The sequence below is a fragment of the Dendrobates tinctorius genome, unplaced genomic scaffold, assembly GCF_039654945.1.
Source record: "Dendrobates tinctorius isolate UK_male_01 unplaced genomic scaffold, ASM3965494v1 ptg000116l, whole genome shotgun sequence".
Taxonomy (NCBI): Eukaryota; Metazoa; Chordata; class Amphibia; order Anura; family Dendrobatidae; genus Dendrobates; species Dendrobates tinctorius.
In genome coordinates, this window is record NW_027361784.1 from 21575922 (window position 1) to 21595110 (window position 19189).

At 43.6% G+C, this 19189-nt stretch overlaps 1 protein-coding gene across 13 annotated transcripts in view; it reads left to right on the forward strand.

The window, feature by feature from the left end:
- The window catches only part of ENPP2 (ectonucleotide pyrophosphatase/phosphodiesterase 2), a 229524-nt gene that overhangs the window by 83022 nt on the left and 127313 nt on the right, over positions 1-19189 (forward strand). For 12 of the 13 annotated variants that reach the window (XM_073590242.1, XM_073590243.1, XM_073590248.1 and 9 more), the window contains exons 1-2: positions 1203-1359; positions 1485-1590. In XM_073590242.1, coding sequence (XP_073446343.1) covers positions 1327-1359; positions 1485-1590 — 139 coding nt within the window. In that variant the 5' untranslated portion in view covers positions 1203-1326. Of the gene's footprint in view, positions 1-1202; positions 1360-1484; positions 1591-19189 lie in introns of those variants that run through there. The other variant, XM_073590244.1, reaches the window with a different exon arrangement.

A 19189-nucleotide genomic window follows, 5' to 3' on the forward strand; every position in this document is an offset into this window, starting at 1 on the left:
ATCAATGGTCATAGCTAGACTTCCTTCCAAAGATTCTTTTTGCTGCTGTATCTAATTTCACAGGCTGAGACAGATAAGTTTGTTGGTGCCTTCCTAGTCAAGGCAGAGAAGCTCATTGGTGCCATTCTGGTCAAGAAGAAAATTTCTTGGTCAAGCCAGAGCAACTTCTTGGTGCCATCCTGGTCAAGGTAGAGCGGCTTGTTGGTGCCATCCTGGTCAAGGTAGAACAGCTTGCTGGTGCCATCCAGGTCAAGGTAGAGCAGCTTGTTGGTGCCCTCCTGGTCAAGGTAGAGCAGCTTGTTGGTGGCCTCCTGGTCAAGGTAGAGAAGCTTGTTGGTGCCCTCCTGGTCAAGGCAGAGAAGCTGGTTGGTGCCATCCTGCTCAAGGCAGAGAAGCTTGTTGGTGCCATCTTGGTCAAGGCAGAGAAGCTTGTTGGTTCCCTCCTGGTCAAGGCAGAGAAGCTTGTTGGTGCCATCTTGGTCAAGGCAGAGCAACTTGTTGGTTCCCTGCTGGTCAAGGCAGAGCAACTTGTTGGTTCCCTCCTGGTCAAGGCAGAGGAACTTGTTGGTGCCCTCCTGCTCAAGGCAGAGAAGCTTGTGGTGCTATCTTGGTCAAGGCAGAGCAACTTGTTGGTGCTCTCCTGGTCAAGGCAGAGAAGCTTGTTGGTGCCATCCTGGGCAATGTAGAGCAGCTTGTTGGTGCTATTCTACACATGATACCTAGCTCCTTCAGCATATACCTCTCTAGTTTGCCATTGCATAGCCCCAATATCTTTTATTAGTGTATACTGCATGGTAACACACCAAATACAATTCTCAGTTTTTTTTTTGCTTTTTTTGGGGGGTTGCACAGCACAGAGCGATCTTACCATGGCATTTATTTTGCAGCACATGTCCACTAGACGCTGCCTTGCTTTTTTTCCCAGCATATGTATTTTTAGATTTTTTTTTTTTTTACGTTAAGCAGATGTTTGTGAGTTTCCAGGGAAATATACTTTTTTTTTTTTCTTCTCGTCGCTATAAAGTACATTGACAGTCTGTGCTGGAGCGCGTTAAAAGTAAACTGCTATTGACTAAGTGTGAGAGAAGTGTGTGTTTGGAGAAGAGGGGGGGATGTGGTGCTACAGGCAGCCTCCTACATCCAGTCCTGTGATTTGTGAGCTAAACATGATGAAACCAGACCCTGGGCAAATGAAATGAGCCCGTCCACTCAACCAGGTGGGATTAGTTGTAACTAATAGACTCAACTCCCACAGCAATCCCTGCAGACAGACACCCTGAACCTAAAGGGAAGCATTACCTAGTGGCTCCTAGGGATTCCTGCACTATGCTTCTGAGCAGCGCCCTACACTTCTATCAGGTAGGGAAGACTTTGGCGCATCCATCTAGAGTGGAATTTGGGATTTAACTCTGGCATTGCTGCAGCTCTGCTCCATTGCAGGAGCCCATCTGTGACACTCACTTGTCATGTCTTTGTATCCGCAGGTCGTATCCTTCGCCACGTTTATCTTTGGAGTGCAAATTTGTTTTGGATTTACGGCAAATCGCTTAAAGAGATCGGAATCCGAATGGGACGAAGGTGTCGCCTCAGGTAACGGCAGCGATGTTATTCTCCGCACCGCCATTCGTGTGACAGGTTCACCGGTTTATGTCATGTTTCCAATTTTCTTTTCTTTTTTTGGACTTGGCTCGGTCACGGCTCGCGGCAGCGTGGACACGGTTTTTGTTCTACGGATGCATTGGCCTTAAATATAGTAAAAGTGGTAGTTTTCCATTAGTTTACACCATGTTATATAATGAATGGGCATAAGTCAGAGAAACCTCCCTAGTACCTATAGCTGCTATGTAGGCGGTCATTCACACCATGTCACATACTGTACGTTGACTTAAAGTGGAACTCTACTTACCTTTCGACACTTTACACATGACAGCAGGTAACTCTTATACCATGCGTCCCCTGATCTCTCCTTTCACAGGGATCCAGGAAGCTGAGATATGAGGTGCTGTTTGGAGGGGTCCTGGCACTGTAGGACTCACGTAGTTGTCCTTGAACTGCCTGTGACATGGAGGAAGAAATTAGTCATCAGTAATATTCTCAGGCAAAAAAAATAAAGCATTTAAAATGGTCCATTCAGTTTTTGATCTGTGGCTATGTTTAACCCACCTTCCTGCCAGGGTTGCCATCTTGATTTTTTTTTTTTTTTTTTTTTTTTACTTTTTCTGGAAAACTTGCCCCAAAAAAAATCACACAGACAGACAATATTTTTTTTACCGACACACAAAAAAAACTATAATAAACTAGTATAAATGAGACATGTCTACAGCCCATAATTCTGATATGGAGACATCAGCTGCATTCACTGCAAACTGTGATATGATGATCATTACAATCAAATCAAAACTATCTGTATAAGTTTGTTCAGCTTCAAAAAAAGAAAAAAAAAAAAAAATCACCGGCGCCTTACATCTATTTTTTACGGACTGTCCTGGAAGTTTTGGACGGTTGGCAACTCTGCTTCCCATAGTATTTTTTTGTTTTTTGTTCCCCCCCCCCCATCTTCCAAGAGTCAGGACTTGTTTTTCTTTTTCCATTGACCAGGAGACTTTTTTTTTTTTTTTTTGCAGGACCAGTTTTAAGGCTGGTTTCACAATAGCGATTTTTAGCGCTGCGCATCCATGCGCCCCTATGTTTAACATGGGGGGCGCATGGTCTTGCGTTTGCACGCGCTCGTATACGTTTTCGTGCTCATGCGTCTATTTGTAGTGTGCGCCTAGGCGCGCTCGACGCAACCTGTTGCATTTTTGGGTTCGTCCAGCGGCGTAAAAAAAAAAAAAAAAAAACGGACATGCGCGCGCCTGCGTTTAAAATCGCATGCGTTTTAAGAGTTATCATGGCTAGAAACTGGTTAAAACGCATGCACCTAAAAAAAACGCAAGAGCATGATGTGTTTTTTGCATGCGTTTCTATTGTGCATGAAGCTCAGTGCTAAAAACGCTAATGTGAAAGTAGCTTGTTAGAATGAAACCATTCACTTTACACATATGTACAAGAATAAAGTTTGAAAAAACAATTATTTTTCTTCTTTTTTTTTTTTTTTTTTATTTCTTTATTTTTTAAAATAAGGGCCTTGAGCCTGCCATTGTCTCATCGTTTGCGTTATAGGCTGCCATGTTAGAGTTTTGCAGCGTATATAGTGAAATTGATGCAACAAGATGACAGTAACTTCAGTAGATCCCCGGCTGCCATGGCAACCCGTCAGCACCCCACAAATGCATCCAGCCACTGGAGGATTTAAATGTAGCTAACGGTTAACAGCAGAGACTGGCGCTAGCTCCGGTCGCTGCTGTTACCGGCTGTATGACATAGCCACACATGCTCGGAATGAGGTGGTCTCGGCTTCTGAGCCCGCTCAATACACCCTAAGGGCCTGTTCAGACAAGCGTATCTTATGGATGTGTGCTGTCCATGTGCACCAAGAGAGAGCCAATGTGCTGGCCTGAGTTTTTTTTTTTTTTGTAGCCTATGTCAGGGGTCAAAGTATAACACTAGCCAACCTTTGCATGGTGCTTACACTTAATACTGGACTTATATGGCAACTTTGGGGACTAATAACATTGCCCAGTAAAAGATTGCACTAGCCACTATACATTGTACTGTAGGGATCCCCAATATGTGGCCCCACAGGTGTAAAACTACAACTCCCAACATGCACTGGGCTACACCACTAAGGGTATGTGCACACGCTGCGGTTTTGCTGCGGTTTTGGCCCTGCAGAACTGCAGCAGTTCCGCAGACATGGTACAGTACCATGTAACCCTATGGGTTTTCAAAACCGCTGTGCTCACGCTGCGTTTTTTTTTCCGCTGCATGTCAATTGTTTCTGCGGATTCTGCTGCGGTTTCACACCTTTAACATAGTAGAGGTGTGAAACCGCAGGGCAAAACCGCAGGCCAAACCGCAGATCACTTTAAAAAAAACCCGCAGCAGAATCCGCAGCGTGTGCACTCACCCTAAGGGTCCTGTCAAACACAGGGATGTTTATAAAACAGCATTGCTCATAGCAACCAATCACAGCACAGCTTCCATTCTGTATTCTGCATTTGAAATATTAAACCTGAACTGTGGTTGGTTGCTATGGGCAACACAGACAATGTGCAAATTTAGGATTACACAGGATTTTGGTACTTTTTTTTAATTATTATTGTAGTAGTGTGACTGGAAGTCACAAATCCTGTCTTACACGAAGTCCTGCCTGGAGGCGTCGCATGCTGGGAATGTGCTTCAGACCTGCATTTACAATGGCCCTAGGCACTGTGTGTGACTAAACCCTAAATTAGTAAAAGTACCTGTAAGTCTCCCTGAGGGGAATGTGCACACCACGCCTTCTAAACGCAGGCGAACCTGCCAAGGTTTTCGAGCAGAAGACGTTTCTGGAAGCTATTTGTTCGGTCGTTTCCTGAGCGTTTTTACAATGGTTTTGGCTGACTGAAGGTTTTTTGTTGCTGTTTTTTGTTTTTTTTTTAATATATGGTCACTGATGTTGTACTTCTTCTGTCCTCCTGCCTGCAGTCCACTTCCAGTGTACAATCTGTGCCCCAGCCTCATTATCTACAAACTCCAAGTCTTGCTTTTTGTTGTGGGAACTTCTACTTTAAATTGGTCAGGGTTTTTGGATGGAAAAAAAAACTAGCTGAAGTAAACTAAAACTTCATACATTTTCTAAATCTATGGAAATCTTTTCTCCTTTAAGCGTTCCTTATACATTTTGTTGCATAGCAATTGTGGTACTTGACTTCTTGGGTGACAATTTTTTTTGCAAAGTGAGAACAGAAGTCGTCATGCAAAATTCTGCCTGCTGTACAATACCCTGCCTCTCCATGCTTCACAGACTTGATTCCATGTCCTAGCACAGTAGTTTGCAAGTTGTCTTCACATCATTGTTGTGCTTTTTAATTTATTACAGAAGCCTTTTATCCTTGCTGATTTGCCGTCTGATGGATTTTTAATGGGTTCTGATCTATGGTCCATTGTTTTGCATGGAAGAATAGCTGCCATACAGCACTATTTGTCCAATCAAATATGATGTAATTCGAAACAAAGTGCAAATGTGAACAGAGCCTACCCGATTTCCATTAAAGGTTACCCAGCTCCTTTGATGCCACTTACCGTATGTTTCACCGCTTATATAAGTTTATTTTGGCTAAGGGCTCGTGCGGATGATTGTATTTTCAGTTTTTTTAATAGGTGCATGTAGCCTTTGATGCCATTGCCTTTTCATTGAGAATCTTGAGGCCAAGTTCTTTCCTATCTAAACCATGACTCACCGGTGGGATGTGTGGTCCTCTTTTACCCTCTATTTCAATACAGTAGTCCCTTAACTAAAGGAGTTGAATAGGGTTAGAAAAACGCACCACATGTTGAAAGTGGTGCTGCGTTATAGTCCCAATCAATTCCATAGAGGACCCGTAGAAGCGCAATGGAGCGCGAAACGGCCGTCGTCCAACTTTTCCTTTCTGTTCTACCCTCCCTGCTGAAGATGTTTTAAAGGGAATCTGTCACCTCATTTTTCCGATATGAGATGCGGCCACTGCCATCAGAGGCTGTAGCTAAGCCTCCGATGTAACCTGAAAGATAAGAAAAACGAGTTAAGGGCCCGTTACACTAAGCGATATCGCTAGCAATATCACTATAACGTCACTAGGTTTGTGACGTTGCAGCGATATCGCTAGCGATATCATTATGTGTGATACTTACCTCCGACCGGCTCCCCGCTGATTATCGCTGATCGTGCGAGAACGTCCTGGGCCGTTTCTCGTCGGTCACTTCCTGCTGGGCTTCCTGCTGTGGCGACGAGCGACGCGTGGACGTGGGCGGGAGGACGTCAGGATCGCCTCGTCTGACAGGTAAGTAGCGACCCCCGACCGCTGCTATGTCGCTGGTGAGATCTGCCTGTTTGGCAGCTCACTAGCGACCACTTAGCGATGCACCAGCGATCCTGACCGCGTCATATCGTGGTTGGGATCGCTGGTGCATCGCTAAGTGTAACGGTACACTTAGATTATACTCACCCGAGCGTCTGGTCCGATGGGTGTCGCGGTCCGGTGCCTCTCATCTTCTAGCGATGCCGTCCTCCTCCTTCTGCCGCGGCTCCTGTGCAGGCATACTATATCTGCCCTACTGAGGGCAGAGTAAACTACTGCAGTGCGCAGGCACCAGAAAGGTCAGCGAGGTCCGGTGCCTGTGCATTGCAGCACTTTACTCTGCCCTCAATAGGGCAGATATAGTATGCCTACGCAGGAGCCGCTGCAGAAGTAAGGAGGAGGATGTCATGGCTAGAAGATGGGAGGCGCCGGACCGGACCGGACCCCCGGGTGAGTATAATCTGTCTAATCTGACAAATTCCCTTTAATTTGCTACAATAAAGATTGGATTTTAGACACGGTGAGTGCCACCCTTCTTTCTCATATGAATTCCATAGAGCTGAAATGCAAAACCAGAGGGAATTTGAGTACAATCAAACCTATTCCGAACTACTTCTGTAAAGGGAACCAGTCACGTGAGTCATGCTGCCCAAACCATGAGTCAGAGCCTGGGTGATTGCAGTCAGGTGTACTTTTATCTGAAACATTTTTGTATTTGAGAAAAAACATAATTTGATCATCGTTACTTTGAAGCTGCTTTCTCTTTATAGCAAAGATAATGTAATATAATTTCCTATTCCCTTCTGCCGTGCTTTGCTTTCCCCGCATGCACTGTCGTCACTTTACCAGGAGAATTAAGATTGGCTTTTCTTATGCAGTTGCACTTTATATTTTTGTCATTGCCTGTATGTTCTTCAAGGCTATATATCTCTAGTAGCAGTATATATTTGTCCTTAGGGTTTTGCCTTATTTACTGATATCTTGTGTATTATTATGCTGAGGGATAGCATTGAGTCTACTTAATAATATTAATTTTATTCACCTTGCTACATCTTCTACATTTTTGCTGGCCTCCATGGGCTTTTTTGTGAATCCTTCCCTTACATTGTGAGGCACTGTTGCTATTGGTTTTAATTTTATTGATGCTATGTTTATTCATTAATACAATTTGGTTTTAATACTTGAAGTGCTTGCCTTGCTTGCCCTCCTTCACTGTTGTGAATTGGTATGGTTTGTTAATTTGTTTTGATGGAAAAATTAAAAAGCTATGGCTCTGGGAAGACGGGGAGCACAAAAAAAACTACGGAAAAACCCAAGGTGGTGAAGGGTTTGAAACAAAAAATATTTTTATATCGTTGTACAGCCTCTATTACATTGTGTCTAGTTCAATGTGTAAAAATTTGGTGAAAGGTCCTCTTTAATTACCTTCTTTGCTTAGGAGTCAAGTGGATGCTTTTACTCAGTGATTGACAGCCTTTCCTATATCATTGTGCTATCAATCACTAATTAGGACTACCCCCTTGACTCCAGAATGAGCAGCAATTTCACTACAAAATCTTGTCCCACAAACGTATGTCAGTCCGTGCAGCTCCTCCTGCTCTATACCAGGCTGACCACAGATCAGACATTAGGTTTAACATGATGGATTTCCCTAGTATTTGTAGAACTCAAAGTCTGAGATTTAGTCAATGAATAAGGGTTGATCAGTTTCTCAATATCTTGCTGTCATGGCTTCAGATCCATCCAGTGCACAGCCTACATGTACAGAATGTATTCAGACCCCTTTACATTTCTCACTCTTTGTTTCATTGCAGCCATTTGGTAAATTCAAAAAAGTTCATTATTTCTCTCATTAATGTACACTCTGCACCCCATCTTGACTGAAAACCCCCCCAGAAATGTAGAAATTTTTTCAAATTTATTGAAAAAGGAAAAAAAACTGAAATATCACATGGCCATAAGTATTCAGACCCTTTGCTCAATATTGAGTAGAAGCACCCTTTTGAGCTAGTACAGCCATGAATCTTCTTGGGAATGATGCAACAAGTTTTTCACACCTGGATTTGGGGATCCTCTGCCATTCTTCTTGCAGATCCTCTCCAGTTCCGTCAGGTTGGATGGTGAACGTTGGTGGACAGCATTCTCAGGTCACTCCAGAGATGCTCAATTGGGCTTAGGTCAGGGCTCTGGCTGGGCCAGTCAAGAATGGTCACAGAGTTGTTCTGAAGCCACTCCTTTGTTATTTTAGCTGTGTGCTTAAGGTCATTGTCATGTTGGAAGGTGAACCTTTGGCCAAGTCTGAGGACCAGAGCACTTTGGAAGAGGTTTTCATCCAGGATATCTCTGTACTTCGCCGCATTCATGTTTCCTTCCATTGCAACCAGTCGTCCTTTCCCTGCAGCTGAAAAACACCCCCATAGCATGATGCTGCCACCACCATGTTTCACTGTTGGGCTTGTATTGGGCGGGTGATGAGCAGTGCCTGGATTTCTCCACACAATGCTTAGAATTATCACCAAAAAGTTCTATCTTTGTCTCATCAGACCAGAGAATCTTATTTCTCATAGTCTGGGAGTCCTTCATGTGTTTTTTTAGCAAATTCTATACGGGCTTTCATATGTCTGGCACTGAGGAGAGGCTTCCGTCGGGCCACTCTGCCATAAAGGCCCAACTGGTGGAGAGCTGCAGTGATAGTTGACTTTGTGGAACTTTCTCCCATCTCCCTACTGCATCTGTGGAGTCCAGCCACAGTGATCTTGGTTCTTCTTTACGTCTCTCACCAAGGCTCTTCTCCCACGGTTGCTCAGTTTGACTGGATGGACAGGTCTAGGAAGACTTCTGGTGGTCCCAAACTTCTTCCATTTATGGATTATGGAGGCCACTGTGCTCTTTAGAACTTGTAACAATTATGTGGGTACTATGGAATCTGATTGCGTGGGATAAAACGAGTCTGAGACCAAAGCTGTGACAAATAAGTGTATTTACCAAAGCAAAAAGTAGAACATGAACTAACAGAGACTTTCCTGTAATTGTAACGAAGAGTCAGCACAAAACAGAAATGTCAGCAAACTTAGTAGCGGGGCGCGACCGCTAATACAAAGAGTGGAAAATTTAAAGGGGTCTGAATGCTTTCCGTACCCACTGTATATTATATGGCTGATAGCAATAACTACACTGCATATTGGATGGGTTTGGTGTTTCTTTAATGAACTTCTCTGTGTAATTTTCAAGTGTCTATTAAATCCTGATGCTGAAAAGATAAATAAAATGGGAGAGGCAGCGATGCTTGTGAAAGGCTAAACTGTTGACATCAGCAGTTACCCATATTTTCATGCCAGTATTTAGTTTGACTTTCCTAACTCTACGTGACTAGAGTTTTACACAGCTCCAAAGTTCTTTTTGTAGTTCTGGTGTATGGCAGTTAACTCTAAAATGGTTTGTATTAAGAGTTAAGACCTAAGATTAAAAAAGTGAGTAAATGGGCAATTGTCTTGCCTACCACCAGCTTAGGACGATTCCTGCTCTTAACCACTGTCACACCTATGACAGTCTTCCTGATATAATGGATTGCTTCCATTCACACTGGTTGATAATTCGTCAGATTCTAGTATTAATAACTAGTGATGAACTAACATGCTCGGTTAAGGTGTTATTCGAGCTTGCTCGGGTGCTAGCCGAGTGTCTTTGACGTGCATGTCTCGCAGCTGTTCGACATCCGCAACAAATGTAGGGATTGCCTAACAGCCACGACACATGTAGCCGCGGGGACATATTTTTCGAGCACGCCGAAGACACTCTGTTAGCACCCGAGTATGCTCAGATAACGCCTTATCCGAGCATGTTCACTCATCACTATTAACAACCCATTGGTCACGTTAACTGTAAAACGTGATCACATTGAGCGAGTGGACAATGTGTTAAAAAAAAAAAAACTCGTTCATCGCATATGAAATAATTTATGCAAATTTAAAAAATTTCATTTTAGCTGTTTTGTAAATTGTGTAACGTAAGCAGAGATATTTTTATTTTTTATTTTTTTCCATTCGTGCAACAATTTGACCAAAAAAAGGAAGAGTAGAAATTTAAGTCGTAAATACTGTTGATTTTGTTCCAAGGCAATATTATGGTTCAGTGACATTTGGAGCATTGTAATGTGCACATATGTGATAATGGAAAAGTGTTCATTATATTCATCTTTCTTTGTATGGCATCAACGTAAATGTTTGTAGAATACTTTGATAGTCTCACTTATGGGATTTCAATGTTGCATACACAGACTTCATATCATCAATATGCCTGTGTCAACACCGTTCAAGAAGTTCAACGTAACAATTTCTATTCAACCATGTCGCTAATGATTCTTGTCCTGTATAAACACCTGTCGGAGATTGTATTTTAGTAGTGAGTTACGATTGATTTGTTTAAACAATTAACTTAGAAGATAAACCTTAAAAATTAAAATGATAGTATAGGTTGGATATAGACTGCTCACAAAAAGTTGGGGATAGTTGACTTTTGGGTAAATTTTTTGGAAAACAAGGTTCACACAGTGATATTTTATCATGAATGTAGGTCGTTTAGGTAGAAGCAGCATTGGTGATTTCCTCAACTCAAATAATTTATTGAAACAAAATCCAACACCAGTGCTGGTATACCCCCAACAAAAATGTCAGTCTTCAATAACTTGTCCTGTGGCCTTGAGTATCAATTACAGCTGACAACGACGTCTCATTCTATCCACTAGTAGAGTTATTGTCTGCTGGGGCATGGCATCCCACTCTTCTTGAAGGGCAGCCCTCAGGTCATTGAAGTTCTGGGGTACAGAGTTACAAGCCTCTACACAGCGACTCAGCTGATCCCATATGTTTTCTTTGGGATCCAGGTCTGGAGAAAGTGCATGCCACTCCATTTGAAGTACCTCAGTCTCCGGTAGCTGTATCCTAATGATTCAACATTAAGCTAGAGCATTGTCGTCCATGAAGATGAAATTAGGCCTGTGTTGTTCATGCTGAGGCACAATGACTGGATTAGCGATGTTATTCAAGTAGTAGGGGCTTGTCACTGGACCATTTGCAAAGTGTAGGGCAGTTCTAAATTGACTAGGCACACCTGCCCACACTGTAACACCACCACCACCTCGTCTGGTGACAACAGTGGCTGATGCATAGCGCTCTCCTTGACGTTTCCAACATCATTAGCGGCCATCATGTCTGCTCAGCATGAATCGCCTTCATCAGTGAACAGGACTGAGGCCCAATGGTCCCTCATCCTGCATTGATGCTCCCTGGCCCATGCAAGACGATGGTGCCTGGTGGTGTGGCTGTCTAGCACGCAGACAACGCTGATGTAAATGGTTTGACAGGACACTTGGGTGTCTCTTGCCTCCATTACATGTGCCTGGAGTTGTGTGGCATTCATCATCTGGTTCCAAAGGGCATTGTTCACAATGAAGCAGTCATCCATAAGGGATGTGGCCAAAAGTTGTCGACTTCTCTGCCTTTCTGTGACTCTTACAGTCTCTCTGTATCTCTGTTGCAACCTGCTGATAAAATTCTGTGACACTCTAAGCTCAGTGGCCACTTCCGTCTGAGAACATCTTGTTTGAAATCTTACCATGGCGAGTTACTGTTGATCAATTGTTCTTGTTCGTCCTCCTCATCAAGCTGTTCACATTTTGACATCATGAGACTATTTAATACCAATTCTAATTGAACCCTCAAATGTATTGGCCGATTCATGGATCAAACACCTGTTGTGATTCTTGGCATTAAACCCCTTGTTAGAGAACAGCAAGTTGTGCAAAAAATACTGAAACATTGAACAGTTGGACACTGGCATCAAAAAAGTTTAGAGACGTCACATTAAGTTCACCTGAAAAGGTTAGAGAGCATTTTAGAATCATCCTGAAATTTCACCCGAATGCCAAATATTCCTAACTTGTTCTGAGTAGTGTACAAAATCATTACTGTTTTGGCAGTGTTTTGCTGTATTATTTTGGACCTGATAGCATTTATTGAACACACCAAGACCATATGGAGCACCCGGCAGGGCCATGGGGATACTCTGTACCAGGCCAGTTCTTAAAGGGAAGTGTCACGGCAGCAGTGACCCGGTCAGTGGCCCTGGGGGTCCAATAAAAAAATGATGATTAAAGGGGAAATAAAGTTTATAAGAGTTTGTGATGCCACCTGTGGTGTTCGGCAAATAGGAATTGTTATCCGACGTTGCTTGAGGAGACCACTGGGGCTGATGGTGATGCAGCAGAGTTGTTACAGCTCCCCACAGAGCTATACCCCAAGGCAGTTGTATTGTTAAAGATGGTGATGATGGTGGTTGTAGTGCAGGGCAAGTGACACAGTAAATAAATTGGAGGACACAGCAGTGTGCAGTCTTCACAGGTTTTACTCACAGTTCTGATGTTACAATTCCCAGCTGGGGTGCTGTTTCCTCTGGGTCTGTGGTTGAGACAGCTCTCAGGTAAATTGGGGTAAACCATGCCTGAACCCCCTTCAGATGTTCCTTTCCTGGCTGTCTCACTGCGCTGGCTCCCTCCTCTCCTGCCCTGCACCTTCACACACAGTGTCCCAAGCCAGCAGCCCGAGATCTTGTCGGGCGACTTTCTTTAAGTCCCCTTGATCCTATCCGGCTGCCTTTTCAGTGAATGTGTTGGATGGGGCTGCAGAACATGCAGATAATGCAAGCTCCGGTTAACTAGCTGAGTCCTTAGTTTCTCCACTAGTCGGGGGCTGATCCCTACTGCGACCTGGCACCTCCATTCGGCTATGGTCAGCGTGGATGTGGGCCCCACAGGTGGACTCCACACTACCCGTGCAACTAGGACCCCTTCTTCCTCTCTTCCACTGAAGCTATCTTTCTGACCTTCTGTCTTTCCTTTCTCTTTCCACTGTCTGCTGGTCCAGGAATGAGCCCCTCACTGCTCAAGTCCCCAGCACCAACTGCACTCTTTCCCTCCAACTGTCACTTCCTTCCGCTCCACCCACACCCTCTACCTAGCTCTTCCCGGGCCCTGAGAGATATAGTGTTGGATGCAAGTGTCTGGGTTCTGGGTAGTGCTTCCTCCTTACCTGAGAGAGGAACACCACACCACTGGTTGAGGTGCAGTACTTCTGTGGCGACTGAACCCTCAGGGGCGCCACCCATATTTTTTTTGAATAATTTGTTATTGGGCATTGTATGGCAAAGAAAAAATAGATGATTAATTACAAACGTTAAAATACATGAATTACACTCTTGCTTCACACGTAAAAAACATGAAGTCCTTGGTACACTTCTTGATCAAAATGTGTATGCCCACCTGTTCCAATCAATGCAACCCTCTGTAGATAAGACTCTTGCATCTCTCTGTACCTAGGCTTCAAATTAACTTGGTATGAATAGGAAAAACCTATACTTTGTGCTAAATAAAAACAGCCTAGGAAAGATTCGTGGGCCAAGTGCATGGACATTGGCAGTAACCAGTGCACAAAACATAGACCTTGGCAGCACTATAGTAAAAGTATAGATGGATCTTATTCTTCCCCATTTCATTTAAAGCCTTTTATTGTAGGGTCCCATCTAAAGGTGATCGCCCTGTTGGTTCATGGGCATACACAGTTTAATCAAAATGTGCGTTAAGAGCCTCACAGGTTTCTGCTGCCACTTCAGAGAACATAATGAAGTGACCCTAATTCCAGTGCTGGTTCCATTACTGGACTTCTTGCTATAGCTTTGATAAAACACTGCTTTATATACTGCAGCTTGGCTAGCCCTGTTACTGATGAGTCCTCAATATTCATGAGCTCTTGCTGTTTCTCTAACCTCCTCTTGACAGCTTTTTATCCATGATCAGCTTAGGGAGAAAGCAGTGGGTCAATGTTGCAGACTGTTATACAGAGCGGTGGCAAATAAGTGATTTTTATCAAAACTACAGGAAGAAGCCCAGTAAATTACCTACCTCTAGAAGCAAGGTTTGTGTTATTTATTTTATTTTTTTTCCCGTTATTATGCTACCCTCAGATTGGGAAGCACAAACCTATACATGGTAAAAAGTGTATTAAAAAAAAAAAAAAAAAAAAAACAGGGAAAAATGCATATTTAGAAAATGGTGAATTCATCTTCCTTTACAATTAGCGTGACGGAGTTGAGTTCACTTGGTGAATTTAATGCAAAATTTAATGGAACCATTGAAGCACCAGAATGTCAAATATTCCCGATTTAAGTTCATTGTCGAGTATGTGCACTACCGCTTTAGCCACTTAGATCTGTGTAGGTCTTGACGATTGGACTTTACCTAATTCCCTAATATCTTTGGGTGGGCTCAAAAGAAGATTTTCTATAAAAGGAGAGGAACAATTTGCCTTGTATTGTGTGTCCAAGGCTGTTATTTTTCTGGTTTCTGCCATGTACAAGTAACTGCTGCTCCTGAGGGCATCAAAACGAACAGGGTTGAAAAGTAAAGCTGGAGTAATATGGCCTGAGACTTTTTTTTTACTGAACGTACCTTTTAATGTTGGTGCTGGATATTTGCTCGGAGTGTTTCTTGTACTTTTATAAATTAGATAATTGTCGGTAGCAGACACGGAGCTTGTTTAATCGGTGGAGGTTAATCAAATGTTCCATATCTGGTAGGTTTTGAGGTTTCCTATTCCAGTCATAAACATTACTGACAATGGTGGTCCCTTGGGGTTGGAGGTTCTGTGCCAGAAAAGGAATGACTAACCAAAAGGATTGCCTTTCTCAGTTTTTAGTGTGGTTTTTTTTTTTTTTTTTGTTTAAGTTTTTGGCTTTTTTTCAGTTTTTGACATTTATCTTGTTTTGCAAGAAATTATTAGAAAAATATTGCACTTTTGTGTGGTTTACAGGTATTTATTATTGTACTAGATGGGGGCCCGATGCTATCGCATCGGGAGGGCGGTAATGTCACAATGGGGGCAGGCTTTGCAGCATTGAGAATCTCTTCCCCCCCCCCCCCCCGGGTGCTCACCCACCTATCCACTCTCTCTTTCCCCCTGTGCTGACTTCTCCTGTCTGTGCTCTCTTCTTTGACCTGTGTACCCCATATGCTATCCCCCTTGTCTATCTCTCTCCTTCCTGTGCGGTGTTCTTGTGGCGCCCCCAGGAGTATGGCCACCACAGTGGCTTTGCCTTCCTCCAGGGAGGGTGAGGTCATGCTTGGAGTCAATGAAGGGTCTCTCTCGCAGTTAACCTATACATGCAACACAGTTCCACTCCAGGCCGGCAGGGGAGGAGTGCTCTCTGAGGGCTAAGAGGAAGGAGTGGTCAGTTAGTGTGAGGAGGTCCACGTGTGCAGACATGTGGAGAGAAGCTGGAGGTTGAGCTGAGGAAGGAGAGCTCCCTCACAGTGAGAGCGCATGAACTGGAGCCTGGTCTCCACGGTTGTACGGATACTAACGGTCCTGCAACAGACACCAGAGGAGAAGGAGGCTGTAAATGCCCTACCCCCATCTAAGACTCGGAGGCACAACAGCACGGAGTGAGCCAAGAGAGGAATACGGCTACAGCTGTCTGCCATACGAGGAGTGCTAGTAGAAGAGAATTAGGAGGAACTTCAGTGTAACTCAGTACTAGGAGTACTTCACACAAATAAGCGCTAGGAAGGAGACTGCACAGCCCATCTGCTGAGAGAGAATGCTGAGCTGCTTCCAGGCTAGCCTGCTCCGAAACCATCTGTAATCGGGACCCTGGACTGCATTTATCAAGTAAAGGTACAGAAACTGCACCCCGCTGTGTCTTTGTCTGCTTCCTACCCTTTCGGCACTGCTACATCCCTGTGCCAGCCACATCTACACTGCCCTGGGACTATAGCTTCACCTGTGGGGAGCTTTTACATCTTTGCTGCACCATACTATCAGTCCCAGCGGATCTGCATGCAGCGTTGGCTTAACATCTCACTTGCCGAACACCACAGGTGGCGTCACGAACTATTCCATTAACTATAATCCACCGTTTCCATTCCCCCATTACTTGGGCGCCCAGGGCCACGGACCGGGTCACTGCTGCTTTGACACATCCCGCTGACACCGGCCTGGTACCGAGTACCCCACAGCCCTGGGAGGGCGACCCATTCTTCGCTCATGTTCGTGACGGTGTTCTGCTGGTGGTACCGCGTAAGAGGCTGTGTGTGTGGTGCGATGGTGTTCCGCAGCAGTTTCCATATTGAGACACCCATCACCTTGTTGTCCCAATATGGCGGTCGGTGAACTTCCTCCGCTTGGAATTCTGGGATATGGTGACATCTGGACAGAACAGGAAATGAAAACATTACAAGGCAATTCTATAAATAGATTCTCATTGCGAGAGAAAATAAATACACCCTTTTTTAATTCTGTAGTTTTATATGTCATGATATAATGAGAAATATGGTCTTTAGATGGGTTTTAAAGAGAATCTTTCAAACGGATTTTCTCCATATAAACTAAATACACCACATTTTTAAAAAGGTCGTCCACGACATTAGCATTGATGACCAATGCTTAGGATAGGTCATCGATGCCTGATTGGCGGGGTTGTCAGGTGTCACACGCCCACCAATCAGCTGTTCCCATTGCTAACGGTGGTCAGAACTGCTCAGTTACCGAGCTGCACAGCTCTTTTGACGGAATAGTGGCTACTGCCGATTAGTGCACATCCGTCCTCTAAATCAGCAGGGGGCGTATGTGCAGTACTCGGCCACAGCCACTGTATCTGAGACAGAGCTGTCCTCTACAGCTCTATAACTGAGCTGTTCCGGCTTCCGCTGGGAATAGCTGATCACCGGGGGTGCCAGTTGTTGATCCCCGCAGAGAAGAGAGATCACCAATGTAAAAGTCGTGGACAACCTCTTTTTAAATAGCCTAGGACAATGTTCACATGTCCAGTAGTCATCCATTAGAACAGATACAGCTGAAATCCATTTGCTAAATAAGCTGTGCAGACACAGCTTTTTTTTTTTTTTTGTCTGTTTTTAATAAAATGATTTCAGCTGGATTTTTTTTTTTTTTTTTTTTTTTTTTTTTTTTTAAACATTGAAGTTTATGGATTCCCGGCAGTTTCTCCCCTCCCGCTGCCCTGGATTGACAGGTCTCTACCTACGTGCGCATATAGGCAAAGATCTGTTAAACCAGGGCAGCAGGCGGGAACAAGCCGCTGACAGCTTTTAAGGTATGTTTTTCTCTGAAACGGTGCAAGGAGAAAATTGCAGAAGCAGTATGTAGACAAATGCGGTATTATTCAGATACACCATACAGACAATATTGAGACTCCTGCACATTACACCTATAGGAGCTTTTTATGACCTCCCATTTTAGATCCATGGACAATAATGTTGTCGGGCTCCCCCCCTTTGCAGCTAAATCAGAATCCACTTTCCTGGAACAGCTTTCTACATGATTTGGAGTATATTTAGGAGTATTTATGAGGTGAGTCATTGATGGTGGACAATAAAGTTTTGCTTACAATCCCTTTTTAACTTCACCCCAAAGGTATTGGATGGTGTTGATGTCAGGACCATGTGTGGCCTGTCATGTTTTTCCTAACCAATCTCTTCCTACTCTTTGGACCTTGCTCTAAGTGGGCGCATTCATGCTGGAGCAGAAAAGGGCCTTCCCCAAAGTCAGGAGCAACAATTGTGCAAAATGTCTTGTATGCTGAAGTGTTAAGAATTCCCTTCACTGGAAAGAGTTAAGCCTCTACCACCAAGGTTTATACTTGACACAATGTGGTCAGACGAGTAACGTTCTCCTTAGATTTTGCCAAACCCAGACTCCTTCATCAGGAGCCAAATTGAATGTGTTCTTTGGATTGAGAAACCACCCTTTCTCTTTGTTCCAGTGGTGGCGACGTTACGCCACTCCATCCAACACTTGACGCTGTGCTTGATAATGTAAGGCTTTATTCAGCTGCTCAACATTTAAAAGCCTTGCGTCACCAAGCACAATGCCAAGTGTCGGTAGTGTAAAGCCGGAAAACCCCATACCATGAAACTCCCATTGCACAGTTTTTGTGCCGATATTAATGCCATCAGAGGTTTGGAAATATGGAGTCAGTGGAATGTTGGCGAATTTTATACACTAATGCATTTCTGGCCTGTAACTTTACAGACTTACAGTTACAGACCCCACTCTGTAAAGTTAAGGGGTCTCCACTTTGTGGCTGAGTTGCAGAGTTTCCTTCTCCTTTTCATTCCTTTGACTCCCACAGGCAATGGGGGGGAAGATTTAGGAAGGAGAAATGTCATGAATGGACTTGATACATCGGTTGCATCCTATTACCACTCGGGTATCAATAAGCTCTTTAGAATGAGCCTGAATGGTTTAAACTTATTCATTGATTTATAGCTTTGTCCCATTATTTATCTCCGTATGGTTTTGCTTTAATTTCCATTATTACCATTTTAATTCCTGGACGCTACAGGACAAGATAAGAAAAGCTATGTTTATGCAGTGACTCAACCAGTAGAATAGTAGGTGCAGCTCTGGAGTGTAATGCAGATCATATCCTGGGATTAGTACAACATACAATATTTTGAACGTTTTAGGCCGGTGTGCACAGAATACTACAAAGTAAGATTGCTTTAAAAAAAAAAAAAATGGAAGTGTTGATAATAAACCATTAATTAACGAAATGCAAAATCTAAATCACATCATTATTTAGTGTTACTGCCCTTTGCCTTCAAAGCAGCATTACTTCTTTTAGGTACATTTGTACACAATTTTTGAAGCAACTTGGCAAGTAGGTTATTCCAAACATCTCGGAGAACTAACCACAGATCTTCTCTGGATGTAGACTTATGCAAATGCTTGTTCCTCTTCACCTAATTCCAAATAGACTAGATGAAACTGAGATCAGGGATCGTCACTTCCAGGAATCCATTTTCTTTATGCTAAAGATAGTTCTTTAATGACATTTGATCTATGCTTGGGGTCGTTGTTCTGTTGCAGAATATATTTTTAGCCAATCAGACGCCTCCCTGATGGTATTGTATGATGGATAATTGTCTGCCTGTGTTTCTCAGCATTGAGGGCACAAAGAAATGTACAAAGTTGAGGACCAAAGTCAGTGATGGCCAAGTAAACTTAGAGCACCATATGAAGGACACATCATGCTTCTTTGATATCAAAAGGTTTCCAATAGCGCAATCAGCCCAAAGCTGGCAGCAACCAGTGGCACCTAGCTATACCTATCTACTATTCACAGAAGTACAGTGGCACATAAGTTTGGGCACCCCTGTTCAAACTGACTGTTATTGTGAACGGTTGAGCAAGTTGAAC